Genomic DNA, 27,010 nt, shown 5'->3' on the forward strand with positions numbered 1-27,010 from the left:
TGACACAGCTCCTGTCCGATGGGGAAGAGACGTGCGCAACAGAAGCCGCAATGGCGGCTGGGTCTGGTGTGGCACCTGGCAGGCCTGGCGGTCTCCTTTGAGCTAATCCGAGGCCAGACTTGGTCCAGCTCTGCAATATAAGCTGCCCCCAAGTCGAGTTGAACTTTCTGTTCCCCTAGGCGTAGCAGGGATATGGGCAGGGAGTGGGGACCCTTTCGAGGGGGCGGGGTGGGTGCCACGCTGCGAGGGCGCAGCTGCGAGCGGGCCGTGTGCAACTCCACGGGGGGTTTGTCACCTGACAACCTCTTCCCGCCTTCAGCTCCCGGCCCAGTGTGCACCGCGGCAGCAGCAGCGACGGACGCGTGGCGGCTGTAGTGCTCGGGTGCTCTGGCCTGCAGGCGTCTCCAACAGGTACAGCACGGGGCCCGGGGCACAGAAAGCAAACCAAACTGAAAGGGATCCCCCCCAACAACCTTTGCAATCTACCTTAGCGTCCCAGGGGTCAGTGGCTATAGGTTTCCCCTGGAAGTGGGATCCCACTAGATCAGGCCTGGCACCCCGCCAGCTCCATGCCGTTTCCAGGCGTTGCGACCAGCTTTGCAACTGCAGGGGAACCTATTCCACACCTAACCCTGCCCAGAGCCATTGCATTCAGGACAAGTGGCTCTGGGCCTTCCCCTGGAGGGAAAGCGGTTTCAGTCCTTCCTCTCCTGGCCTGCGCCAGCTTCCACTGACCAGACGTATTCCTGCTCCTGAATGGGGGGTGTTTGAGGCAGGGGGGTTTGAAGGGGCTTAGGATGGGAGGGGGTAACACTGGGGAATGACGATGGGAGACTTGGGGACAGCAGTTGGGCGTGGGTGGGGGCAGGGCTTGAATGGGGGGCAGGGCATAGGACAGAGATGGGCCTTGGGAAGGGATGGGGCATAGCTTGAGTGGGGGCAGGGATTGCGCTTGGGTGGGGGTGGGGCTCGGCATCAGGGTTTGGGCTTAGATGGGGTGGGGCCTGGGTGGGGGCAGGGCTTGAGTGGGGGTGGGACATGGATGACGGTTAGGACGTGGGTGGGGGCAGGGATTGATCATCAGTGGGGGTGGGGCTTGGAGTCAGGGGTTGGGCTTAGGTGGGGGTGGGGCTTGGGAAAGAATGAGACTTGGGGGCAGGGCTTGAAGGGGTGGGGCTTGGGTGGGGGCGGGGCTTTTCAGGGGTGGGGCACAGGTGGCAGTGGTAGGACTTAGGTGGCGACAAGGATTGAGCTTCAGTAGGGGTGGGGCTTGGCATCAGAGGTTGGGCTTAGGTGGAGGTGGAGCTTGGGTGAGGGTGGGGCTTGGGTGCTGGGGGTTGGGGAAAGAGATTTAGTGGGGGCTGGGCTTGAGAGGGGTGGGACACGGGCGGGAGAGGTGGGGCTTGGGTGGGGGCGTGGCTTGGGAGGGGTGGAGCATGGGTGGCATGAGTAGGACTTGGGTGGGGATAAGGACTGAGCTCCAGTGGGGGTGGGGCTTGGCGTCAGGGCTAGGCTTAGGCGGGCATGGTATTTGGGTGGGGGCAGGGCCTCAGAGGGGTGGAACATGGCTGGCAAGGGTAGGACGTGAGTGGGGCCAGGGATTGCTCTCTGGTGGGGGCGGGGCTCCAGCATCAGGGGTTGGGCTTATATGGGGTGGGGCCTGGGTGGGGGCAGGGCTTGAGTGGGGGTGGGACGTGGACGACGGTTAGGACGTGGGTGGGGGCAGGGATTGATCATCAGCGGGGGTGGGGCTTGGAGTCAGGGGTTGGGCTTAGGTGGGGTGGGGCTTGAGTGGGGGGTAGGGCATGGGAAAGAGTGAGACTTCGTGGGGGCGGGGCTTGGCAGGGGCGGGGTATGGCTGGCAGGGGTAGGACTTGGGTAGGGACAAGGATTGATCTTCAGTGGGGGTGGGGCTTGGGTGAGGGTGAGGAACGGGAAGAGGTGGGACTTGGCAGTGGGAGGCGGGGTTTGAGGGCGGGGCTGGAACTGAGGGTGGAGCAATAATCTGACTGTAGGATCCCTTCTGGTCTAGCAGCGGACTGCGGTGAGCAGTTTCTTCTTGCGGTACTTGTGGATACTTCTGCAGACCCAGAGTCGGCACAGCCTGAGCAGGGGCATGTGGGGCAGAACCATAGCAGAATACTTGTGTCTTGCTTTGGACAGATCCAGTGGAGCAGTACCCACCATCCCAGGGCCAGGAACTGCCTGACTGTGGACAGAGCTAGAGGGCAAGCCAAGATTGAGTGTCAGTGGAATCCCAGAGTCTTCAGTGCAATCGGGGCCTTCCTCAGCGTGGTGAGCAGCTGTGAGGTGGGCCTGTGTTGGGAGGAGCCTCTGTAACCCTGGCAAAGAGCAGGAGGAAAGGGGCTGCCTGCCAAGGTATACAGGCTCTGCAGGGTCGGGTCACACCTAGGGTGGGAGTTTTCCATCTCCTGCAGTGTGGCAGTGGAGACCCTTTCTGTGTCCCTTTTCTGCACCTGGTTCCAGCTTCCACACAATTTGAAACTGCAAGCTCTTGTTTTTTCAGCACTTGATCCTTACTGCCCACCCTCCACACCTCCCTCATTCCCCTCTTGTTTCTAGGACATTTCAGTGGTTGGAGGCCAGTGACATCACCTCTTGCTCCTCAAGGGCCTTAACCTTACCACATGACACTCTGCGATATAAACCCATGGTCCATGCTGTTCTCGGTATCCACGGCAACACTGCAGCTTGTCACACATTCTCCACACCCACTAGTTTCATTGTATTGTGCAGAGCTCCAGCCATCTTTCTCATCTATCAGGCATCTTCTGAGAAAGAGGGCAACTCTGGATCTCATTCCTCCAGCCTTTGCCCTAGCAAACAGGGTGCCAGGTGCCCTGGGCCTGCACGGCCCTGAGCTGGGGAGTGTGACATTCTCCTGTCCTCTCCTGCTTGGAGGGCTTTGTCAGTATCCCCAGGTGTCAGGCGCTGCCTCCTGATGCTGGCCTTTTCACCACAGGTACCTGCAGCACACGCAGCAGAGTCCTCAGACTTTGAGGAGGAACCCACGGCAGGAGGAGGTCAGCAGGGAGGGGATGAGGTGGGGGGAGTTTGGCCTGGGGAGACTCCTCCACACTCTACCTTCCACTAATTGACATGGGGAGCCCTGAAAAGCAGGGACTGAATCCCTGTGAGCTGAGATGGGGGCAGAGGAGGGTCTTGTGGTGGGGGTGGGTAGCAGGCATTAATGATACACTCACCCCATTTGCGTTACAGCCTGTGGAAACCTGGAACACGTCTGCCTTCGTACTTGGCACCGGCTCGGAATTCTTTGAGTCCTGGTCAAACTGCGAGCTGATTACTGCCCCTAGTATTAGATCAGTCCATAGATAGTGGGAGCAATGGCCGTGACACTGTTAGAAGATTGGTGCAAGGGGATGGACCTGGACCCCAGGAAGGCCCTGCTGATCGTGGGGATCCCCGTGGAGTGCAGTGAGGCTGAAATTAAAGAGACCGTGAAGGCAGGCTTACAGCCCCTGTGCGCTTACAAGGTGCTGGGCAGAATGTTCAGAAGAGAAGACAATGCTAAGGCAGTCTTCATCGAATTGGCCGACACCGTCAATTATGCTATGATGCCCAGTGAGATACCAGGAAAGGGAGGTGCTTGGCAAGTGGTGGTAAAACCCCGTAATCCTGATGATGAATTTATCACTAGACTGAACTACTTCCTGAAAGATGAGGGCCGGAGAATGGTAGATGTGGCCAAAAGCCTAGGGTATAGCACTCTCACTGAGGGCATGGAGCCAGAGGGCTTGGCCCAAGTCAAACTACCAGTTTTGCAACCTCTGAAAGAAAGCATGTGGTACCGAAAACTGAAAGTGTTTTCGGGAAGTGTTTCCCCAGGCCCAGGCGAAGAGAACTTTGAAGGCTGGCTAGAGCAGGTCACTGACATGATGCAGATATGGCAAGTGCCTGAGGTGGAGAAGATGCGGCGTTTGCTGGAGAGCTTACGTGGCTCCGCCCTGTCAATAATGCGGGTGCTCCGGGCCAACAATGACTCTATGACTATGGAGCAGTGCCTGGACGCCCTGAAGGAGATCTTTGGGAATAAAGAGGACTGGAGAACCTCACAGTTTAAGTTCCTCCAGACCTTTCAGAAGACTGGCGAGAAAATCTCTGTGTTCTTGCTTCGGTTGGAGCCCCTGCTGCAGAGGGCCGTGCAGCAGAGCCCCTTTTCGATGCACAGCACAGACATGATCCGCCTGAAACACATCCTAGCCAGGGCCTCCATGACCACCACCCTCCGGGGCAAGCTTGAGATCCTGGATCAGCGGGGACATCCTCCCACTTTTCTGGAGTTAGTGAAACTCATTCGAGATGAAGAGGAGTGGGAGACTACCATGGCAGTGACGAAGGAGAGGGAGAGGCAAGTAGGAAGGGGCCACATGGCCTTTGGCAGGCAGGTAGTAGCAGAAGCCAGTGTCCCCATGCCTCAGGTCATTGTGCAGGCGGGGTTGTTTAGGGAGAGCAGCACCCAGACCCGCCTGGAAGGGGCAGTCCCAGCACTGAAGCGCAGGCGAACGCCATGCCTCTATGGTAGTGGAGAGGAAGACCACAGCCAGGCAGCATGTCCTAGGGCCAAGAGCCAACCTCTAGCAAAGCAGAGGCCTCAGTTTGCAGCAGAAGAGTCGGGAAACGAGACAGGGGCTGGGGCCATGAGCCACCCCGAGCCCTAGGAAGCATAGGCTCAAGAGATGCAGGCAGCCCTTCCTCTGGCAAGCAGCAGAAAGATTTTAAGAAGGGGAAGAGGCAGTCCACACAAACAGCAGGGGACTTGAGTGGGGCAGAGGGGCAGGGCAGCCAGGCCCAGGCCGAGCTCCCTCAACCTTCACCAACTGGAAGGGTCTCCATCCACCAAGCTGAACTCAGCTCAGGGAGGTGCTGGCAACATAAGCAAAGATCAACCGCCCCTAGCACATGGCGTGGTCCAGCCACTGGCAGAGACCCCGATGTGGCAGAGGCTGAAGAAGGTGCATTTGGGGGTTCTGGCTGGCCAGCCCCAAATACCCACCTTGTGGCCTCTGAGTTAAGAACGCCAACTGGCTCCCAAGCCACGTGGGGCCCAGAGGAGTCTTCCCCGGGGTCGCCCCTGACAGAAGGGGCCAGCACCAGTGAGGAAGAGCTGCACAGAACAGAGGTAAAGCTCTGGAGGGGAGGCCGCAGGGTCCAGCCTGTGTTCAGGATCATGTACGCTGCCCTAGAGAAGCCCCAGGAAGGCAGCACCCTTGAGCCCCTGTGCAAGTGAGGACAGGAGGGGGTGTTGGGTACCTGGGGCGCCTGTACCCACAGATGGCTTTGATGTGAGTGGGTGTGCAGAGAAACCTTTGGTACAAAGCAGGAGGAGGAGGAGGAAAAGGAGGAGGTAGAAGGGAAGGAGGAGGAAGAAGTAGAGAAGGATGATGAGGAGGAGGAGGATGGAGGAGTTGTTGCAGGAGGGGTGTTGTTTTGTTCTGCTTGTGTTTGCGCAGGGCCACTGGAGACCTAGAGAAAGCAGGCAAGGGGACTTGGGACTGGCCTGACAAACCACAACTCAGCAGCTGCCGTTGCCAAAGCCAGCCCCAAACCCTGCCAACTCATGCAGCCAGCCTGGCAGCTCCCATGAGTGGCAGCCCCAGGCTGGGTGAGGGGCTCCTGAAGACGTCTGCCACCTGCACAGCCTGGGAGACGTTAGGGGATCATCTCAAGGGTGCCAGCTGCCTGGGCCTCCCGACAGCAGGACCCCTATTCACTGTGCCCTGGGGCAGGCTTCTCCCTGTTCTGGGGAAGCCCACTTGTATCTCTGTGGACCCCGTAGTTACCCAAGTGTCAACTAATCCACGCCCAAAACACACACACACAAACACACTAGCCATGATTTCTCTGCAGAGCCGTGGGGTGTACGTGATCCCAGGGTGGGGGTCCTGGCCTAGCAGGCAGCACCCTCTCGGCCCTGGCACGTGCTGTGAGCTTCACTGCCAGCCCGGGCTCTGCTCACTCTCGTCCACTGCCGTGAGCTCAACTCTGCCTTCTTGGTGTGGATTTAGGCCAACCGTTGCTTGTTCCTGTGAAAATGTGTGTGTTCTTATCTGAGCAGTGGCCCCCACCCCACCCCGGAGACCCCAAGGCCAGTCCCAGGAGATGCCTGGAAGGATGGACAGACGAGGGCATGGCCGGCGCTCACCCCGGGACCTCGGGAAGGAAGAACTGGAGCAGGGACATGGAGGGGCTGCGGGAGGCTCCAGTGGGACTGTGCTCTCATGTGCCAACCTGTTGTTACTTGTGGCTCAGTTTCCTGGGCTTGGTGTGGTGTCCCCTGTTGTATTTTCCAGCGTCCTGTGACTGTCTTATGTGGCCCATAGGGCAGGGCCCCACCCGAGAATGTCAGCCAGAGGGGGAGGGGGTGCCGTGGAGTGAGAAGACATTGCCAGTGTCCATCGTTCTGCCAAGAGGCTGGCCGAGGGGCTCCCAGGAAGGCAGACTGTGGTGGGAGGGCCTCAGCTTGGGGGGCAGCTGAGGCACCCTGTTAGAGACTGACTGTCCCCGAGACCTGTGGGCTGTAGCGGCCGTTAGAAGTTCCTCTCCGTGTTGTCATTCCCTTCTCTGCAATGGTTTCAGTAAGTGGTTCTCTTCAATAAATTTCATTGATCGTTCCAGCTGCGTGTCGTCCGTCTCTGCTGTGGGCAACTGAGGGAAGGGTCTGCTGGGGGTGGGGGTGGGGGCAACAGTGGCCTGTCACCTGCATTGGGGTATGATCAGGACAGGGGCCAGGAGGGGCTGTGTCGTCCCCTGGGCTGGACGGAGCTGAGTGACAGGAACTTGTGGGCGTGGGCAGTGGCTGGTTGGGTCCCCAGGAAACTCGGGGTGTCCCCAGAAATAAGCGGGCTGAGACGTTGAAGGGAGGGGGAGGAACCACAGGCAGGATCCAGGGCTCCAGGATCCCTGGCACCGCTGTAGGGGCTCAGGGCACCCGGACGGGTCAGAGAGGTCACGTGTGCAATCCCAGAGACCAGCGGGCCACAGAAGGGCCCAGGCCTGAGGTCAGATGCCCCTGCCAGGAGCTGGGCCCAGGACTCTGGGCTGGGGGTGGTTGCCCGCTCAGCCCACTCCTGCCAGCCGACAAGTGGCCAGCCTCTGTCTAGCCACCGAGGGACGTTTGGGGACCTGCCGGTGTTTCATGGCCGAGGGATGGAGGGCGGGCTGGGCGAGGGCTCCACAGCCCTCATGCCCTGGGTCGGGGGAGGAAAGGCAGGGAGAGCCACCCTCCACTCTTGAGTCCTGGGCAGGGCGGCCCCTCGAGGGGCCGGGGCACCGCCTTCCTGTCCCACTCCCCTCCCAGCCAACTCCTAGGGGCACCAGTCCTGTGTCCTGGGAGCAGGCAGGAGGCAGCGGGTGTGAGTGGGAGGCTGCAGGCAGGAGCTGGGGAGTGGCCCCTTCCTGCCCAGAGCAGGTGGACTCTGGGTCCCTGCAGCCCAGTGAGCCCTCGGTGCCACCTGAGGAGGGCACCCACCCAGGATGGAGGATGCTGCTGATCCTTGAGACCCTCTCTCTGCGTGCCGTGGCTGGAGGGGCAGTGCTCAGAGAGGGTGTCGTCAGGTGTCAGGAGCCAGGAGCCATCTGCCTCCACCTGCCTGGGCTCTGCCCTCACCTCAGGGGGCTGGGAGCCCACCACAAATTGAGGGCAGCCGGCCATCAGGCGCCGAGCTGATTCAGAGTCTTCGGGAGACGGAACGAAGGTGCGGAGAGGAGAGGGGACGGATGGTACCGTTGTCCCAGAAATGGTGAGGGGCCCTCGAGGGCCTGCCCAGTCTGTGCCCACTGGCGTCCTCCAGCCATTCTGAAGGGGCAGAGTCTCTGACCACCCCCACAGTACAGAAGAAGAACGCAGTTCCCAAAGCAGGGAGGGCCAGGGCGAGGACCTTGCAGGGAGCTGAGGCCTGGGCTGTGGCCGTCCAACCGGCCTGTGGGAACCGAGCACGTGGGGAGCCCTGAGCTGTGTGGCGAGAGCTGCAGACAGCGGGTCTGCAGGGACGGGGGCGGGGGCCCCTGGAGATGCTGGGTGCGCAGGGCAATGGAGAGGGGGCGGCGAGGGCTGTCGGGACGGAGATCATGAGGGCCATGCCTGCAGCCTCTTGGGCCCAGTGGACTTGGCTCCGTGTTATAGGGACACCTGCACGTGTCCCATCAAGGGGTACTGCAGGATCCGGGGGGCTCCCAGGTGGGCTCTGCTCTCCCTGCCTCCTTCAGGCAAGGCACCATCCCAGGTCGTCTGTCCCCCGTGTCTTGGCAGGGCCATGGCCACTGGCCACTTTCCGCCAGCCCCTCAGGATTTGGGGGCAGGACAAGAGGAGAGGGGATGGGAGGGGCTGATCCCTTGTCTCTCCCTCGTGCAGTGTACCTGTGTGGGCGTGTTCCCCAAGCAGGTGTGAGTGTGCGTGTGAGCGAGTGAGAGTGTGCATTCGTGTCATTGAATGTGTGTGTGAATGAGTGGGAGTGTGCAAGTGTAAGAGCATGTGAGTGTGTCTGAGTGTGAGCGAGTGGGAGTGAGCGTCACTGGACGTGTGTGAGAGGGTGTGCGCGTGCGTGAGGCGGGTGGTGGTGGGTTGGAGTCCTTCCTGGACTGCGTGGGACAGCGGCTTCCCCGCCCCGCCCGTGGAGGGGAGCTGCCGCAGGGCCGGCCCTGGGAATCAGCCCTCCTCCTTCTGGGGCTGGCACAGAAGAGAGGGGCCCCTGGAGGCCACCCCTTCCCAGCCTTTCCTCCTCTGCCCGCACCCAGCGAGAGATTTGGAAAGAGACGAGTGCGTACTTGTCTTCCCACCCTCATCCCCGTTTTTCCTTTGCATGTTGAGCGGGTACCCCCTACCCCAGGCCCCTGAGTCCTTCGCCCAGGGCCGGTAGGGCAGAGTCCCAAGCCCAAGTGACTGTCAGCCACTTCCCCAGGACTGGGGGACGGGCCAAGGTCTCTTGCTGCTGGGGGCCCCCAGAGCTGTGCAGCCCGCGTTCCTCCCCAGCCAGGCTGGCCCCATGCCCGGGAGCCCGCTTTGCCCTCTGAGATTTTCCCTACCTGAAGTCCCTGTCATTTGGGGTTCAGCCCCTCGCAAGGCCACCATCCTCTTCTAGACCCCACACCCCCTCATGGAGCCTGGAGTAGGGCCTGCCTCCCGAGCCAGCAGACTCTGCACGTGGGAGTCCTTCCCGGGAGCGTTTGGCCGCCAGCACCTCCAGCTGCCCTGCTCTCAGCCCCAGCTGTCCGCCTGGGCTCAAACTCATGGCCCCCATTCTCACCGGTAGAAAGCCATAGGTCCCTGTTTTCCTAACACCTCATTGGAAGCCCTGGTCCCCATCACAAAGAGTAAAGATCAGCCCCCTAAGCAGATTGCTTTCCTATCCCAGAGGCGGGCTGGGGCAGCTTCTCACCGGCGGGGTTGACAGCCAGCCCAGATTACCAAGGAGTACTCTGGGAGCTGGGGTCCTGTTCCGGGGCACGTTGTACTGCCGAAGCCTTGGCCCTAATCTCCCTGAGCCCAGATCCAAGTGTTCCAGGTCACACCCACCTGGGCTCTGCACAAAGTGACCCCACGCTGCATGCCGTCCCACGCCGTGCTCTCTTCGGCACTGTTCGAGGCAATGCTTTCCACGGCACCCCCACACTTTGCTTCCCGTCCCACTTGGCAGTCTGAGAGCCGTGATCCCACCTGGCCAAACAAAGGACAGCAGAAATCGGGGACTAATGGCCCTACACCCACCAGCTGTGTACCCCAAAGGTGCTAAGGGGTTTGGAGCCTGGGAGAAGGGTGAGCCTCTCCCTCAGAGCTTCTGTCTCTGAGCACTGATTTTGTGCCAGGCAGTGGGCTGAGCAACGGGGCCTGCACCCGCTCCACGAGTCCTCAGAGGAGCCCTGGGGGGAGGAGCGTCCTGTAATGACCCCTCTTCTCCAGATGAGGACGCCAGGCACAGGAAGGTTCAGGCACTTACCCAAAGTACCACAGCTCTGCAGTGGAGGCACTGGGATTCCAGGCCAGGCCAACTGACCACACGACCCAGGCCCGGAAAGGACGCTCGAGGTGTGTGGCTAGCAGTGACAGTCCCAGAAACACAGCTGAGAGAGACGCGGCAGATTATTAATGGTGACAGCCCCAGGAGACAGCCCAAGGAAAGACCCATGGTGCGTGGGTAATGGTGATGGACGCTCTCTCCGAGGGGCGAACATGTGTTGCTTCCGCATCTCACCAACATCAGTGCCTTTTTAAAGCCTCCAAGAGCGAGCCTGGCTGGACACGTGCCACACGTTCATGGCAACTGCCTGTGCACGGGGACACAACGGCTGTGAGTTCTCAGCTTTTCTCTCCTCTTGTGCAGTCTGGAGTCATCTGCGAGAGCCCTCGCTCCTAGAGGCGGCGGCAGAAGAGCCCCGGGGAGGAGGCCCTGGCCTTTGGCTCCCATCTGATCCCGGCACGGCCGTGTTGCCGGCCCTCTGCCGGGGCAGGTGTTGGGGTGTCTCTCTGGCGTCCTCTGGGCCCCGCTGGATGTCTCGATGTGCGCCATTTCTCTGTGCACACTGCCCGGGTCACTCTCAGCCAACCACGGACACACGGAGCCCCGGTCCAAGCTTGATGACAACCAAGGGTGGCCAGGTCCTGCCAAAAATGGAAAAGAGAGAGCGACAGAGGGGCTGAGGTGAGACTGGAACAGGTCATTGACCTCGCCTGGCCAAGCCCCTGTTCCAGAAAGTGCACCAGACGCCAGAGAGGGAGCCTGCAGACGTGGGCTCTAACCCTGCCACGTCTGACCTTGGGGCACTCCCGGGCCCCCCCCCCCCCAGGCCTGCTGTCTCGTGCTGCGGCTGCCCTCAGGCCACGAGATGCGGGGACCAGCGCCAGGGCTCTGCGGAGGCCCAGGGCAAGACGGGACACGGTGGGGGGAGGGCAGATGGCTGATGTGGGCAGGGGGTGCATATCGGGGAAGACTCGGGCCCCCACCTCCACCCCCACCCCACCCGGGAGTCAGGCCTCCTCATAGAGGCCAAGGAGCAAGACTGATGGGGCCTGGCACAGCCTCGCAGTTGGTGGGGCCCTGGGACACGGGGCGAGGGAGCAAGACGAGGCTGTGCAGAAAGGTGAGGAGCTCCTGCGGGGCTGGTAGGGCTGAGCTTGGCTGAGGGGTCGCCTTTGACCTTCTCATCCCAGAGCCCGCAGGGTCCTTCCCAGGACAGAATGGTCCCTAGGGGAGGCCTGGGGAAGGCCCCAGATGGGCAGCAGGGCCTCGGGATGAGCAGGGCCGGGCCACAGCTCACACGTGTGCTCCAGACCGACCCTGTGACCCCTGCCGCGCTGTGGGCCACAGCCTCGGGCCTCCTGCCTGCCCCCTCAGCCTGCAGCATCACTGCAGTTTGCAACAAGGAGCTCCTGTCCCCTTAGGCTGCACTTGGTGTTCCCAGGACCGTGGTTCCTAGACCCAGAGCCAAGCACATTGCTTGTCGTTGGGAGCCCTGAGCCTTGTCCGGCACAGCCCCCAGGACAGGCGCCCTCTGCCCCCTGCCCTCTCCCCTGCATCCATGGCTCCAGGATGGCTCCTCCCCCTCCTGGGGCTCAGCTGGGGCTTGCCACCTCAGGCCATGTCCCTGTCTCTCCTCTCTCCAGGATTTCCCGAGGGACATTAGACTCTGAGTGCTATCCCCAGGCCCAACTTGGTGCACACCCCGCTGCCCACCACGTGCACGTGGGGAGAAAGGGTCTTCCGTTTCCCTGTTATTCACGTATGGAGGGCTGGGGGCAGCATTCACACCGCCCTCGCTGAGAGGGCAGCATCCCACTGAGTCTGTCTAGTCCCACCCTAACCTGGGCCGATGCTCCCCTCTCATGTCGCCGTCATCCCCACAGAGGCCCCAAGTGCCCCCCTTCTGTTGTGGGCACCTAGGGGTGCAGGGGCCATTGGGCAGTAGGGACAGGTGTCCCCCTAAGGCCACGGAGAAGTGATCTGGGCCTAGGGGCTTCCTCCAGGCAGCCCTTGCCACTTGCAGGAAGGGTCCCCCTTCCCTCCCAACACGGACCTAGCTTTCTCCTCCCTCCCTTCTTCCTCTCCAGCCTCTTTGGCTCGACGCTTCCTCCAGGACCCTCACTCTGCACGCAGGGTCCGGTCCTCTCCCTTCTCTCCAGTCTCTCTGCCTTTGCTGCAGCCCTCAGCTGGGTGACTCGGGGCTAGCAGTGGGACCAGGGGAGGGAAGCGCTCCGGCGGGAAGGCAGAGGACGTGGACTGTATTCCCCAGAACAACCACTAAGCAAATTACTTAAAAATATAGTAAGAGAAATGCCAAGAGATTAACCTGGTACGCTAGAAGGCATCTATTTAACACAAAAGAGGCCGCAATGGAGACATAGTGGAACAAGGATGATGTCAGACGCATAGAAAAGAATGGCAGACAGAATCCTACCTTTCCAGGAATTACATTATCAGTGGATTAAAGATTAAAGCTGCTCAGCATCATTAGTCATCAGGGAAATGTAGATTAAAACCACAGTGAGATAGCCCTTCATACCCACCAGGATGGCTGGAACCAAAAAGATGGACAATAACAAGGTTGGCGAGGAAGTGGAGATATTGGACCCCTCAACGTTGCTGGTGGGAACATAAAATGGCGCAGCCACTTTGGAAAACAGTTGGGCTGTTCTTCAAAAGGTTAAACTTAGTGTTACCACAGGACCCAGCAATTCCACTCCTAGGTACCTACCCAAGAGAAATGAAAACATATGTTCACACAAAAACCTGCACAGAAATGTTTGTAGCAACATTATTCGTAATAGCTGAAAAGTGAAAACAATCCAAATATTCATTGACTGATGAATGGATAAATAAAATGTGGTCTGTTCATACAATGGAACATTATTCAGCCATAAAAAAGAATGAAGCGCTGACGCATGCTGCAGCATGGACGACACTTGAAAATATCAAGCCAAATGAAAGAAGCCAGAAAATGCAACATGTTGTGTGATTCCATTCATACTAAATGTCCAGAATAGGTAAATCTCTAGAGAATGAAAGCAGATTAGTGGTTGGCAAGGCCTGGCAGAGGGAGATGTGGGGGGAGGGTGACTACTGGCTGGGTAGAGGGTGTCCTCTGGGTGATGGAAAGGTTCTGGGGTCGAGGTGATGACCACACAACACTGTGAGTGTGCCGAATGCCACTCAGTTGTCCACTTCAAAGGGTGAGCGGGACGGTACCGGACGTCTGTCTCGATCTGAAAATGAGCGATTGCTTTACACTGGAGGCCACAGCAGCTCCGAAGTCCACGTGCCCCAGCACACACAGAAGCAGACTGGGAGCCACAGCTGACCTCCTGGATTTCCTCACACACATGCGAAAGAACTTCCACGCACACCTCCTAACAGCCCATCCATGCCACATTAGGGAACGTCACCCAAGTCCAGGACTCCAGGGCACAGGGAGAAGCCACGTGGAACACCCTCTATTGTCCGTACCACTAAGGATAGTCAGACTATCCTTATGGCGAGGTCACCCTGGATCGCATTCCCACGTAATCATTGCATGTGACCAGATCAAAAGAGCACCTGGAACAAACTCCTAGAAGACCCCGTCCCTGGGTCGGTTCAGCCCCCTGCTTTTGTCGTTCATGCCACCTCTCTTCACGCCCCGCTGAGGACCAAAGTGCAAATGTTCTGGGCAATTCTGCAGGCACGGTCCCAGTGAGCCAGAGCCACGACAGAAATTGCCGTGAGGAGCTGCGGAGGCGGGGGCTGCCCTGGGCTTGAGACGGCACCAGAGGAAGGGCAGTCCAGCTGGGTCGCTCCACGTCCCTGGCAGACCCCTGCCCTGGTGGCAGTGGGCTGGGACACGCGTGCATCCATTCGTGTTCCTGCACCCCCGGCTCTGACTTACAGGGAGACCGCTCAGGGTAGGGGCTCCAGCTCCAGGGTTGGGTGCTGACTGCCCCCAGAGGGGAGCTGCACTGGGCGGGAAGGCCGCTGGGCACGGATGGCTGGAGACGCAGCCTGGTCATGTGGGAAAGGGCTCCTGAGAGGGCTGGGAGGTATGCGTGCCTCTCTCTCTCCCTCTCCACCCAACCATGCCAGGCAAATCCCCTGGCCTAGTGGGAGCACAGGGTGATGGCCAACAGGTAAAGTGGCCCAAGTGGCCTCTGGGAGGTCCTGGAAAGGGCAAGACTTGGAGCAGGTCGGGGAGAGCTGAGCCCACCCCATAGGGGCAAAGACCCCTGGTACCTGGGGATGGAGGGCGGGCCCCGCAGACCTCGGGGCCCTGGGCTCTGACTGTGGGAAAGTCCCGGCTGGTGCAGTCTCTAGGTGCCCCCCCAAAGAGGGGGAATGCCGGGCAGCGGGCGGTGAAGCTGCCAAGGCCAGAAGGGCCTGGAGGGGCAGACGGAGAGAGGAAGGGAGGGAGCAGCTGAGAGATGAATGAGCACCCTGCAGGTGGCCCCCACGGTGACGCAGGGCCCCAGCAGATCTAGTGAGGAGACTGCCTTCCACCTCTGTCAGATACAACTGCTCAACTAGGGGTCAAACACACACCCTGGGGGGCTGTTTCTTTCATTGGTTACCAAGAGGCCCCAGACCCAGTGCTTTCCTCTCCGGGGGATGGGCGCCGGCGGCAGGGGGAGAGGGGGTGAGTGAGGGGGCTTTCAGTGAGGTTTGTTGCCGGCCTGTTCACTCAAAGCTCAGGGTGGCTGTTCTGTTAGGCATGGTCAGCCCCTGCGCCAGCGGCTGGGCTCACGGAGAGGGAGGGACTAATGCTGGAGGAGACGCAATAGTGGTGGCAGGACGGACGACAGTGGCCCTCCTTGAGCACTTGCTAAGTGCTGGGCACCTCCTTAGGACTTTGTACACATCGCTGCTTGCTTGACCTGTATGTAGAGGCCTCTGTCCTTTGTTGGAGCAGCACAGACAGAGCAGCTGGGACTGAGCGTGCTGGGCATGGAGTGTGTGCGTGGGCCAGAGCGGGATCAACGTTGATAAGGTGGAACTCAGTCTGGGGGAATCCACAGGGGCTTCCTGGAGGACACGTGTTCTGAGCTTGACCTTAAAGGCCCAGCCAGCATTAAAGGGAGGGGACAGGGGGAGAAAGTGTGGCCAGTTTGGTCAGAGAGGAGAGCCAGGAGCACCACAATGCATGTGTGCCTAGAGTGCCAGGAACGCCCAGAGAGGGCAATGATGAAGTTTTTCATACCAGATAGAGAGCTCTTTTGAAATTGCCTATGGATGAGCATAATGTGGAAAAATACGCCAGGGTGATCTGCCTCAGGAAAGAGGGGGCCCGCTCCAGTTTTGCTAAGGGAACCAGGGCAATTACAAGTCAAGAGCGGCTAGAAAGCAATTTGGAAGGATGGAAAGATTTTGAGGATAGAACAGAAATAATTCTCTGGTGAATGAAAAATGCAGTCTCAAAAGATAGCATTCTAATATCTGTAAGCGTACTACATGTGGCGACTGCAGCATAAAGGATGGGGTGGAGGGGGAACGAATCTGTATGGTGGAAAGCTTCTTACATTTATGTGAAGTGGTACAACATTAGCCACAAGTGGACAGTGAAAAGTTAAGGAAATAGATTATAATCTCTCGAGCAACCAGCAAAAGCATTTCAAAGCGATAATAGCCTCAAAAGGCAATAGTAAGTTAAAATGCAATAAAAACTTTTTGACTATCTCAGGCAGGAAAAGGGGAACATAGGAAGAGAGAGAGATGGGCAGACAGTGCTGTGCAGCGAATGTCTGTGTCCTCCCCCAGATTCACCTGTGTAATCGACCCCCTCCACGCCATGGTATTTGGAGGTGGAGCCTTTGGGAGGTGATTGGTTCATGGGGGTGGAGCCGCCATGAACGGGATCAGTGACCTTGTAAGAGAGACCCCGGAGAGCTCCCTCACCCGCTTCTGCCATAGCGAGGACATGGTGAGAGGATGTCTGTGTGTGAAGCAGGAGGCAGGTCCTCGCCGGACACGGCATCTGCCGGTACCTCGCTTCTGGACTTCTCAGCCTCCGGAACTGTGAGAAATGAACGTCTGCTGTTTATAAGCCACCCGGTCTCTGGTATTGTTTCCTCAGTATCTGCAGCAGACTCAGGCAGCCGGTAAAGGGCTGGACGTAAATCCAGCCATAGGAGAAACCACACTGGATGTTAACGGGTTAAACCGTGCGATTAAAAGGCAGAGACTGTCTGGATGAAGCCGAGAGCCAGGCTTTTGCTGCCCACAGGCGCTGCGATTGGACAGCAAAGCCTCAGGCGAGCGGATAGTCAGAGGATTCCGAGTGCTGTCCCACAGAAAGAGCAGCTAAGGAAGTCGGAGCGACCGTGCTGACAGTGGACCAAGCCGAGTTAAAGGCAGAGGCAGGTCCCTGGGATGGGAGGTCAGAACGATGGCAGGGTCAGCAGTGAGGGACGCGCAGCGCTAGTTCCCAGGAGTGTCTGTGGCCAGGGACAGAACTTTGCTGTCCAGGAAACCGAGGGTGACGGGACAGAGGGAGAGGCGGCCATTCCCAGCACCGCCGATGGAGATGTCACCCCTCCCGCCCGGGATGGGGACACCGAGAGGAGAAGTCAGTAGGGACGTAGACCGTCTGCGTGCCGCTACCAAGCACAGCAGGGCACAGACGACCGGGCAGTGGGCCCCACGGGCCCCAGCGGGCTCTGCGGGCGGGCCGACTCTCGGCTTCACGGGCGGCAGGGGCGGAAGCCGCGCTGTGCAGCGGTGGCAGGGGCGGAAGCCGCGCTGTGCTGCCGCGGCTGCGAGCCTTGCGACAGCGCCGTGAAGCCCTCGCCGCGCGGCGTCGCTCACGTGCTCCTCGCAGCCAATCGTCGCCCTGCCCTGAGCCACCTAGAACTTTCTCTCCTGCGCCCGGGGGCTTCTGGGAGGCGCGGGAGGTGGCGTGGCCGAGCGCAGAGTGCGTGAGCCGGGGCCACACAGCCGCCCTGAGGCGAGCCCGCCAGGCCTTCCAGGGGACCGGGAGCCGCCCGCGGGGCCGGCGCAGGTGAGCCACGTCGGCGGGGGGCTCGCGGGGGAGGGGGTCCGAGGGGAGGGTGAGCGAGCGGGAGCCGGTGAGGGTGGGGGGCAGCCAGCTGGGGTTTGGGCTGAGGGCAGGGCTCCCAGGGGCCTCAGGAGGGGGGGAGGCGGGGGCGGGGGCGGGGGCTAGTGACTCTAGGGGGGGCATGGGAAGCGAGCGCTCCCGGGGCTGCGGCTGGACAGGAGGGCGCCCGGCACGGGGGGGCTGCCGGCTGGGGTGGGGGCGCCAGCGGAGTCCGCCTGGGGTGGGAGGCGTGGGCGAGGCCGGCCATGCGTGCGGGAGTGGTGGGCGGCCATGCTCTGGGCAGCGGTGCGCTCTGGCTCGCTGGGGTGCTGGCTGTGGGGGGAGGGGGTGGCGGGGGCAGGCTGGCAGCCCTGCATGTGTGGGTGGGGGGGGCGGGGGCAGGCTGGCAGCCCTGCATCTGTGGGGTGGGAGGCGGGAGGGCAGAGCTCCCACTGCCGGCACTAGGGGGAGCACTCCGGGCTTGGGGAGCCGGATGGGCGGGATAACGTCCAAGCACGTGGGGGCGCCCTGCTTCCCAGGGCTGGAGGGGAGCGCTCCCAGCTGGCGGGGAGGGCGCTTTTCGGGTCTGGGGAGGATGCGCCCGGGCATGGGCAGGGGGATGGGCGGGAAGGTGGGGGGCCACTGGCTGAGGAGGGGTGCGGGAGAGGAGGGCCTGGCAGCATGGGTGCAGGTGCCACAGAGAGGGCGAGGCGCCGGGGAGGCAGTGGTCTGCGGGAGGCTGGTGCCCTGGGCGGTGGAGTGGGGGAGGGTCCGGGGAGGGGCTCTGCCCCCCGCAGCGGGTGTCTGAGAAGCTCCAGGTCGCCTCGGTGGAGGGTGCGCAGAGATTGCCGCGGTGGAGGGCCAGGGCCTTGGCCTCCGCGGAAAGTAGAGGCCCTTCGCAGGGGTCACTGGGGGACGCCATACTTCGGGCCCTAGGAGCGTCTCCCTAAGTTTAAAAGGGTTGCGCTTTGACAGAATAAGTTGCCTGGTCGCCCGGGGATTTTGTTTGACGTTAACAACGATTAACATGTCTCTAAAGATTTGCAAACCTGTAGGTGGAAGAAGAAATCAGAGGAAATCAGAGGAACTCAGGAAGCGTTTCAAACCGAGTGATAGAAAATAGAAAAATACAACTTCCCCAAAGTAGTGGGAGGCAGCGCAGGAAGCGATCGATCCGAGGAAGACGGACAGCTCTAAGTGTGCGCCATAGAACAGGAGGAGGACACGGACTCGGGGCCCTGACGTCCCTTGAAGGAAGCTAGAAAGAGAAGAGCAGAGAGAGCCCAACGTGCCCTACGGAAGAGACCAGAGCGCCCGGAGGGGAGGTCAGTGAGAGAGAGCGGGGGAGAGGGAGGGACAGGGCGGGCCCTCCGCGGGCTCTGCTCAGGCAGCGTGGAACTGGGCCGGAGCCCAGCCTAGAGCGACCCCGAACAAAGAGAGGACAGGAGTCACCCTGCCGGGAAGGAAGGAAAGAGGGCTGTCACTGCAGGCCAGAGCACGTGGAAGAGAAGGAGGCAGGATCCTGGGGAAATTCATGCCCCAAATTGGAAAACGTGAGAGTCCCTGGGGAACAAGGCGACCCCCCCCCCCCAGCCCCGAGGCTAGAGGAGGTAGAAAATGTGGGTAGCCTTCCATCTTGTGAAGCAATGTGGTTTCTTATCGAAGAGGTTTCCTAAGATCCAACGACGAAGCCAGCAGCGAGAGGAGGCGCTCCAGGCCCCAGCGTGAGGGGCCCGGGGCTCTGGCTGGGGCGGTGGGGTGGGCTGTGTGGCACAGACACGCCTCTCTCCCCTTTGCACCCGCAGGCCGAGGCCCACACTGCGAGAGTCCGTGCACGCCCGTCCAGTCCCTTCTGGCCGCCCTCAGGTCCTCAGTGATGGTGATGCCACTGGTGATGCTGCAGGACTGGTGCAGGTGGAGTGGCGCAAACGCACAGCGCTCCCTGCTCATCCTGGGCATCCCGGAGGACTGCGAGGACCGGGAATTCCAGGAGGCCGTGCGGGCTGCCCTGTGGCCCCTGGGCAGGTACCGAGTGCTGGGCAACGTCTTCAGAAAGGAGCTCGGGTTCAGGGTCGCTTTGGTGGAGTTCACTGAGTATTTAAATCGAAGTTTGGTCCCCCGACAGATACCAGGCAAGGGGGGACTCTGGGATGTGTTCTTCCTGCCCCAGGGCCCTGATTCTGAGTCACGGGATAGACCCAATTTCCCTGCACAGCCCCAGAGGCAAGCAGTGGCTGGCAGGGCAGGTGTGGCCAGAGCTGCAGGGGAGGAGGCAGCTGCAGGGGAGGAGGGAGCTGAGGGTGAGGCAGGAGCTGGAGAGGAAGCAGGATCCTCAGATGAAGAGGGAGCTGCCGGGGACACAGGAGTTGCAGGCGTGGTAGCATCTGTGGGCATGGCAGGAGCTGCAGCTGAGCCAGAGGCTCCAGGTGAGGAAGGAGCTGCAGGTGTGTCTGAGGCAGGGGCCCCAGAGGAGGCAGGAACTGCCAGTGAGGCAGTCACTGCAGGCGAGGATGGAGCTGAAGATGTGGCAAGAGCTGTGGGTGAGGAAGAAGCCACAGGTGAGGAAGAAGCTGGGAGTGAGGAGGAAGCTGAGGGCGAGGCAGGAGCTGGAGAGGAAGCAGGATCGTCAGATGAAGAGGGAGCTGCAGGGGACACAGGAGTTGCAGGCATGGTCGCATCTGTGAGCATGGCAGGAGCTGCAGGTGAGGCGGGAGCGGCAGGTGAGGAGGAAGTTGGAGATGTGGCAAGAGCTGCGGGTGAGGAAGAAGCCACAGGTGAGGCAGGAGCCCCAAGTGAGGAAGAAGCCGCAGGTGAGGAGGAAGCTGAGGGTGAGGAGGAAGCTGAGGGCGAGGAGGAAGCTGAGGGCGAGGCAGGAGCTGGAGAGGAAGCAGGATCGTCAGATGAAGAGGGAAACGCAGGGGACACAGGTGTTGCAGGCGTGGCAGGATCTGTGAGCATGGCAGGAGCTGCAGCTGAGGCGGAGGCTCCAGGTGACGAAGGAGCTGCAGGTGTGGCAAGAGCCATCAACGAGGCAGCAGCCCGGAGCCAGCACTGGCGGCAGACGTTGCAGCCTCTGCTCGATGCTATGGCCTACCGGGTACTGAGAAGGTTTTCTGGGGTGGAAGAGCCGGGCTGTGGAGAAGAGTCTTTTGAGAGCTGGCTGCACCATGCCAACGACACGCTGTACCTGTGGTGCCTCATGTCAGAGAGGGAGAGGAGGAGGAGACTGGTGGAGAGCTTGGGCGGCCCCGCGCTGGATCTCATGTGCGGCCTCCTGGAGGAAAATCCCGACACCCCTGCGCAGGACTGCCTGGCCGCGCTGGCCTGTGAAGATGCTGCCCGGACCCATGAAGATTGCCTCCCAGCCAATGAGGTCACCACTGAGGGCACCCCTGTCACTGCAGAAGAAAGCAAGCCTTCCCCACCCAAGGAAGATACCACCCTGGCTGCCCTTTCCAAGCAAGACACAGCCGAGGCTGCCCCGGCACGTGAAGTGGCCGATGGGGCAGTTCCTGTCACAGTCGACCGTGGAGAGGCTGCTCCTGACCCCCATGATGCTGCCCAGGCCGCCTGGGCTCGTGAAGATGCTGCCCAGGCCGCCCTGACCTGTGAAGACACCGCTGACGCTGCCCCGGCCCGTGAAGAGGCCGATGAGGCAGCTCCTGACACCCATGATGCTGCCGTGGCAGCCCCTGCCCCTGAGGAGACCACCGAGTCCTCTTCTGCCACTGGGGAAGGTGAAAATGTTCCTACTCGTGCGGGGCTAGGTCAGGCAGGACACTCGGGGGCCCCCGGGGGCCCCACCCCTGCTCAAACGGTCAGTGCTTCTGGGGCGGGCCCAGGAGGTCCTGGCAGTAACCCGGAAGGCCTCGCCCAGGTGGGAGACCAGGAGGCCGAGCAGACCCCCAAGGAGGGGCTCATCCAGGAGGAGCCAGGAAACCAGGACGGGGCTGAGGAGATGAGCCGCCCCGAGTCCTCCTCGGGCAAGTAGGCTCAAAAGGCCCAGGGGCCCCCTCTCCTCCCAGGCAGCAGAGCCCTGGAGGCAGGGGGAGGCGAGGCCAGGGTAGCCGCCTCACCCCACATGGGGACCAGGCCGAGGGAGGGGCCCGTCCAGCCCAAACCAAGCCCCTGGCCCCTCACGATCCCCAAGGGGCCATGACCCGCACCGTCAGCCGTTCCAAGTGACCAAGATGAACATATGTTACCCCAAATGGGCAGGGGAGAGGTGTAGCCCCGCTCAAGGCAGCACCACACCGAGCCCAAGCCCCATCCCAAGCCCTGCAAACTCAGGCAGCCAGCCTGGTGGCTCCCCCGAGTGGCAGCCCTGGCCTGGGTGAGGGGCACCTGAGGACGCCTGCCACCTGCACGGGCCTGGGAGACGTTAGGAGGTCATCTCAAGGGTGCCAGCTGTCTGGGCCTCCCAACAAGGGGACCCCCGTTCACTGTCACCTGGGGCAGGCTCCTCCCTGTTCTGGGAAGCCCGCTTGTATCTCAGTGGACCCTGTAGTTACCCACCTGTCAAGTAATCCACCCCCAAAACATACAAACCCACGTGCCATCATTTCTGTGCAGAGCCGTTAGGTGTGTGTGAGCCCGGGGTGGGGTCCTGGCCTAGCAGACAGCACCCTCTCGGCCCTGGCACGTGCTGTGAGCTTCAGTGCCAGCCCGGGCTCTGCTCTCTCTCGTCCGGTGCCATGAGCTCAACTCTGCCTTCTCGGTGGAGATTTAGGCCAACCGCTGCTTGTTCCTGTGGAGGTGTGTGCTTATCTGAGCAGTGGCCCCCACCCCACCCCAGAGTCCCCGAGCCCAGTCCCAGGAGATGCCTGGAAGGATGGACAGACGAGGGCGTGGCCGGCGCTCACCCCGGGACCTCGGGAAGGAAGAACTGGAGCAGGGACATGGAGGGGCTGCGGGAGGCTCCAGTGGGACTGTGCTCTCATGTGCCAACCTGTTGTTACTTGTGGCTCAGTTTCCTGGGCTTGGTGTGGTGTCCCCTGTTGTATTTTCCAGCGTCCTGTGACTGTCCTATGTGGCCCATAGGGCAGGGCCCCACCCCAGAATGTCAGCCAGAGGGGGAGGGGGTGCCGTGGAGTGAGAAGACATTGCCAGTGTCCATCGTTCTGCCAAGAGGCTGACCGTGGGGCTCCCAGGAAGGGAGACTGTGGTGGGAGGGCCTCAGCATGGGGGGCAGCTGAGGCACCCCGTTAGAGACTGACTGTCCCCGAGACCTGTGGGCTGTAGCGGCCGTTAGAAGTTCCTCTCCGTGTTGTCATTCCCTTCTCTGCAATGGTTTCAGTAAGTGGTTCTCTTCAATAAATTTCATTGATCGTTCCAGCTGCGTGTCGTCCGTCTCTGCTGTGGGCAACTGAGGGAAGGGTCTGCTGGGGGTGGGGGTGGGGGCAACAGTGGCCTGTCACCTGCATTGGGGTATGATCAGGACAGGGGCCAGGAGGGGCTGTGTCGTCCCCTGGGCTGGACGGAGCTGAGTGACAGGAACTTGTGGGCGTGGGCAGTGGCTGGTTGGGTCCCCAGGAAACTCGGGGTGTCCCCAGAAATAAGCGGGCTAGACGTTGAAGGGAGGGGGAGGAACCACAGGCAGGATCCAGGGCTCCAGGATCCCTGGCACCGCTGTAGGGGCTCAGGGCACCCGGACGGGTCAGAGAGGTCACGTGTGCAATCCCAGAGACCAGCGGGCCACAGAAGGGCCCAGGCCTGAGGTCAGATGCCCCTGCCAGGAGCTGGGCCCAGGACTCTGGGCTGGGGGTGGTTGCCCGCTCAGCCCACTCCTGCCAGCCGACAAGTGGCCAGCCTCTGTCTAGCCACCGAGGGACGTTTGGGGACCTGCCGGTGTTTCATGGCCGAGGGATGGAGGGCGGGCTGGGCGAGGGCTCCACAGCCCTCATGCCCTGGGTCGGGGGAGGAAAGGCAGGGAGAGCCACCCTCCACTCTTGAGTCCTGGGCAGGGCGGCCCCTCGAGGGGCCGGGGCACCGCCTTCCTGTCCCACTCCCCTCCCAGCCAACTCCTAGGGGCACCAGTCCTGTGTCCTGGGAGCAGGCAGGAGGCAGCGGGTGTGAGTGGGAGGCTGCAGGCAGGAGCTGGGGAGTGGCCCCTTCCTGCCCAGAGCAGGTGGACTCTGGGTCCCTGCAGCCCAGTGAGCCCTCGGTGCCACCTGAGGAGGGCACCCACCCAGGATGGAGGATGCTGCTGATCCTTGAGACCCTCTCTCTGCGTGCCGTGGCTGGAGGGGCAGTGCTCAGAGAGGGTGTCGTCAGGTGTCAGGAGCCAGGAGCCATCTGCCTCCACCTGCCTGGGCTCTGCCCTCACCTCAGGGGGCTGGGAGCCCACCACAAATTGAGGGCAGCCGGCCATCAGGCGCCGAGCTGATTCAGAGTCTTCGGGAGACGGAACGAAGGTGCGGAGAGGAGAGGGGACGGATGGTACCGTTGTCCCAGAAATGGTGAGGGGCCCTCGAGGGCCTGCCCAGTCTGTGCCCACTGGCGTCCTCCAGCCATTCTGAAGGGGCAGAGTCTCTGACCACCCCCACAGTACAGAAGAAGAACGCAGTTCCCAAAGCAGGGAGGGCCAGGGCGAGGACCTTGCAGGGAGCTGAGGCCTGGGCTGTGGCCGTCCAACCGGCCTGTGGGAACCGAGCACGTGGGGAGCCCTGAGCTGTGTGGCGAGAGCTGCAGACAGCGGGTCTGCAGGGACGGGGGGCGGGGGCCCCTGGAGATGCTGGGCGCGCAGGGCAATGGAGAGGGGGCGGCGAGGGCTGTCGGGACGGAGATCATGAGGGCCATGCCTGCAGCCTCTTGGGCCCAGTGGACTTGGCTCCGTGTTATAGGGACACCTGCACGTGTCCCATCAAGGGGTACTGCAGGATCCGGGGGGCTCCCAGGTGGGCTCTGCTCTCCCTGCCTCCTTCAGGCAAGGCACCATCCCAGGTCGTCTGTCCCCCGTGTCTTGGCAGGGCCATGGCCACTGGCCACTTTCCGCCAGCCCCTCAGGATTTGGGGGCAGGACAAGAGGAGAGGGGATGGGAGGGGCTGATCCCTTGTCTCTCCCTCGTGCAGTGTACCTGTGTGGGCGTGTTCCCCAAGCAGGTGTGAGTGTGCGTGTGAGCGAGTGAGAGTGTGCATTCGTGTCATTGAATGTGTGTGTGAGTGCAAGTGAATGTGTGTGTGAATGAGTGGGAGTGTGCAAGTGTAAGAGCATGTGAGTGTGTCTGAGTGTGAGCGAGTGGGAGTGAGCGTCACTGGACGTGTGTGAGAGGGTGTGCGCGTGCGTGAGGCGGGTGGTGGTGGGTTGGAGTCCTTCCTGGACTGCGTGGGACAGCGGCTTCCCCGCCCCGCCCGTGGAGGGGAGCTGCCGCAGGGCCGGCCCTGGGAATCAGCCCTCCTCCTTCTGGGGCTGGCACAGAAGAGAGGGGCCCCTGGAGGCCACCCCTTCCCAGCCTTTCCTCCTCTGCCCGCACCCAGCGAGAGATTTGGAAAGAGACGAGTGCGTACTTGTCTTCCCACCCTCATCCCCGTTTTTCCTTTGCATGTTGAGCGGGTACCCCCTACCCCAGGCCCCTGAGTCCTTCGCCCAGGGCCGGTAGGGCAGAGTCCCAAGCCCAAGTGACTGTCAGCCACTTCCCCAGGACTGGGGGACGGGCCAAGGTCTCTTGCTGCTGGGGGCCCCCAGAGCTGTGCAGCCCGCGTTCCTCCCCAGCCAGGCTGGCCCCATGCCCGGGAGCCCGCTTTGCCCTCTGAGATTTTCCCTACCTGAAGTCCCTGTCATTTGGGGTTCAGCCCCTCGCAAGGCCACCATCCTCTTCTAGACCCCACACCCCCTCATGGAGCCTGGAGTAGGGCCTGCCTCCCGAGCCAGCAGACTCTGCACGTGGGAGTCCTTCCCGGGAGCGTTTGGCCGCCAGCACCTCCAGCTGCCCTGCTCTCAGCCCCAGCTGTCCGCCTGGGCTCAAACTCATGGCCCCCATTCTCACGGTAGAAAGCCATAGGTCCCTGTTTTCCTAACACCTCATTGGAAGCCCTGGTCCCCATCACAAAGAGTAAAGATCAGCCCCCTAAGCAGATTGCTTTCCTATCCCAGAGGCGGGCTGGGGCAGCTTCTCACCGGCGGGGTTGACAGCCAGCCCAGATTACCAAGGAGTACTCTGGGAGCTGGGGTCCTGTTCCGGGGCACGTTGTACTGCCGAAGCCTTGGCCCTAATCTCCCTGAGCCCAGATCCAAGTGTTCCAGGTCACACCCACCTGGGCTCTGCACAAAGTGACCCCACGCTGCATGCCGTCCCACGCCGTGCTCTCTTCGGCACTGTTCGAGGCAATGCTTTCCACGGCACCCCCACACTTTGCTTCCCGTCCCACTTGGCAGTCTGAGAGCCGTGATCCCACCTGGCCAAACAAAGGACAGCAGAAATCGGGGACTAATGGCCCTACACCCACCAGCTGTGTACCCCAAAGGTGCTAAGGGGTTTGGAGCCTGGGAGAAGGGTGAGCCTCTCCCTCAGAGCTTCTGTCTCTGAGCACTGATTTTGTGCCAGGCAGTGGGCTGAGCAACGGGGCCTGCACCCGCTCCACGAGTCCTCAGAGGAGCCCTGGGGGGAGGAGCGTCCTGTAATGACCCCTCTTCTCCAGATGAGGACGCCAGGCACAGGAAGGTTCAGGCACTTACCCAAAGTACCACAGCTCTGCAGTGGAGGCACTGGGATTCCAGGCCAGGCCAACTGACCACACGACCCAGGCCTGGAAAGGACGCTCGAGGTGTGTGGCTAGCAGTGACAGTCCCAGAAACACAGCTGAGAGAGACGCGGCAGATTATTAATGGTGACAGCCCCAGGAGACAGCCCAAGGAAAGACCCATGGTGCGTGGGTAATGGTGATGGACGCTCTCTCCGAGGGGCGAACCTGTGTTGCTTCCGCATCTCACCAACATCAGTGCCTTTTTAAAGCCTCCAAGAGCGAGCCTGGCTGGACACGTGCCACACGTTCATGGCAACTGCCTGTGCACGGGGACACAACGGCTGTGAGTTCTCAGCTTTTCTCTCCTCTTGTGCAGTCTGGAGTCATCTGCGAGAGCCCTCGCTCCTAGAGGCGGCGGCAGAAGAGCCCCGGGGAGGAGGCCCTGGCCTTTGGCTCCCATCTGATCCCGGCACGGCCGTGTTGCCGGCCCTCTGCCGGGGCAGGTGTTGGGGTGTCTCTCTGGCGTCCTCTGGGCCCCGCTGGATGTCTCGATGTGCGCCATTTCTCTGTGCACACTGCCCGGGTCACTCTCAGCCAACCACGGACACACGGAGCCCCGGTCCAAGCTTGATGACAACCAAGGGTGGCCAGGTCCTGCCAAAAATGGAAAAGAGAGAGCGACAGAGGGGCTGAGGTGAGACTGGAACAGGTCATTGACCTCGCCTGGCCAAGCCCCTCTTCCAGAAAGTGCACCAGACGCCAGAGAGGGAGCCTGCAGACGTGGGCTCTAACCCTGCCACGTCTGACCTTGGGGCACTCCCGGGCCCCCCCCCCCCCCAGGCCTGCTGTCTCGTGCTGCGGCTGCCCTCAGGCCACGAGATGCGGGGACCAGCGCCAGGGCTCTGCGGAGGCCCAGGGCAAGATGGGACACGGTGGGGGGAGGGCAGATGGCTGATGTGGGCAGGGGGTGCATATCGGGGAAGACTCGGGCCCCCACCTCCACCCCCACCCCACCCGGGAGTCAGGCCTCCTCATAGAGGCCAAGGAGCAAGACTGATGGGGCCTGGCACAGCCTCGCAGTTGGTGGGGCCCTGGGACACGGGGGGAGGGAGCAAGACGAGGCTGTGCAGAAAGGTGAGGAGCTCCTGCGGGGCTGGTAGGGCTGAGCTTGGCTGAGGGGTCGCCTTTGACCTTCTCATCCCAGAGCCCGCAGGGTCCTTCCCAGGACAGAATGGTCCCTAGGGGAGGCCTGGGGAAGGCCCCAGATGGGCAGCAGGGCCTCGGGATGAGCAGGGCCGG

General features: G+C 61.5%; 2 protein-coding genes across 5 annotated transcripts; both read left to right on the forward strand.

Annotated features, from left to right (window-relative positions):
• Positions 1-271: 271 nt before the first annotated feature.
• On the forward strand, positions 272-22,363 carry PNMA5 (PNMA family member 5). 3 transcript variants are annotated; one of them, XR_011535957.1, is made up of 5 exons: positions 272-411; positions 2,164-2,295; positions 2,984-3,044; positions 3,241-5,936; positions 21,648-22,363. XR_011535957.1 is itself a non-coding variant. In XM_070604519.1 (4 exons), exon 4 carries the CDS (start codon positions 3,366-3,368, stop codon positions 4,698-4,700), a length of 1,335 nt encoding a protein of 444 aa, XP_070460620.1. In that variant the 5' UTR covers positions 272-411; positions 2,164-2,310; positions 2,984-3,044; positions 3,241-3,365; the 3' UTR covers positions 4,701-6,656. The 3 variants fall into 3 exon arrangements, 2 of the variants coding, with proteins under 2 accessions (XP_070460620.1, XP_070460619.1); XM_070604519.1 differs by lacking the exon at positions 21,648-22,363 and having other exon boundaries at positions 2,164-2,310; positions 3,241-6,656; XM_070604518.1 differs by lacking the exon at positions 21,648-22,363 and having other exon boundaries at positions 3,241-6,656.
• Positions 16,235-22,363, forward strand: LOC139081022 (paraneoplastic antigen Ma6E-like). Of its 2 annotated transcripts, XM_070604486.1 has the most exons (3): positions 16,235-16,993; positions 18,069-18,354; positions 18,835-22,363. In XM_070604486.1, the coding sequence occupies exon 3, from the start codon at positions 18,906-18,908 to the stop codon at positions 21,018-21,020; it is 2,115 nt and encodes a 704-aa protein (XP_070460587.1). In that variant the 5' UTR covers positions 16,235-16,993; positions 18,069-18,354; positions 18,835-18,905; the 3' UTR covers positions 21,021-22,363. The 2 variants fall into 2 exon arrangements, with proteins under 2 accessions (XP_070460587.1, XP_070460586.1); XM_070604485.1 differs by lacking the exons at positions 16,235-16,993; positions 18,069-18,354 and adding an exon at positions 18,475-18,582.
• Positions 22,364-27,010: the final 4,647 nt, after the last annotated feature.

Source organism: Equus przewalskii, chromosome X (genome assembly GCF_037783145.1).
Source record: "Equus przewalskii isolate Varuska chromosome X, EquPr2, whole genome shotgun sequence".
In the NCBI taxonomy this organism is placed as follows: domain Eukaryota; kingdom Metazoa; phylum Chordata; class Mammalia; order Perissodactyla; family Equidae; genus Equus; species Equus przewalskii.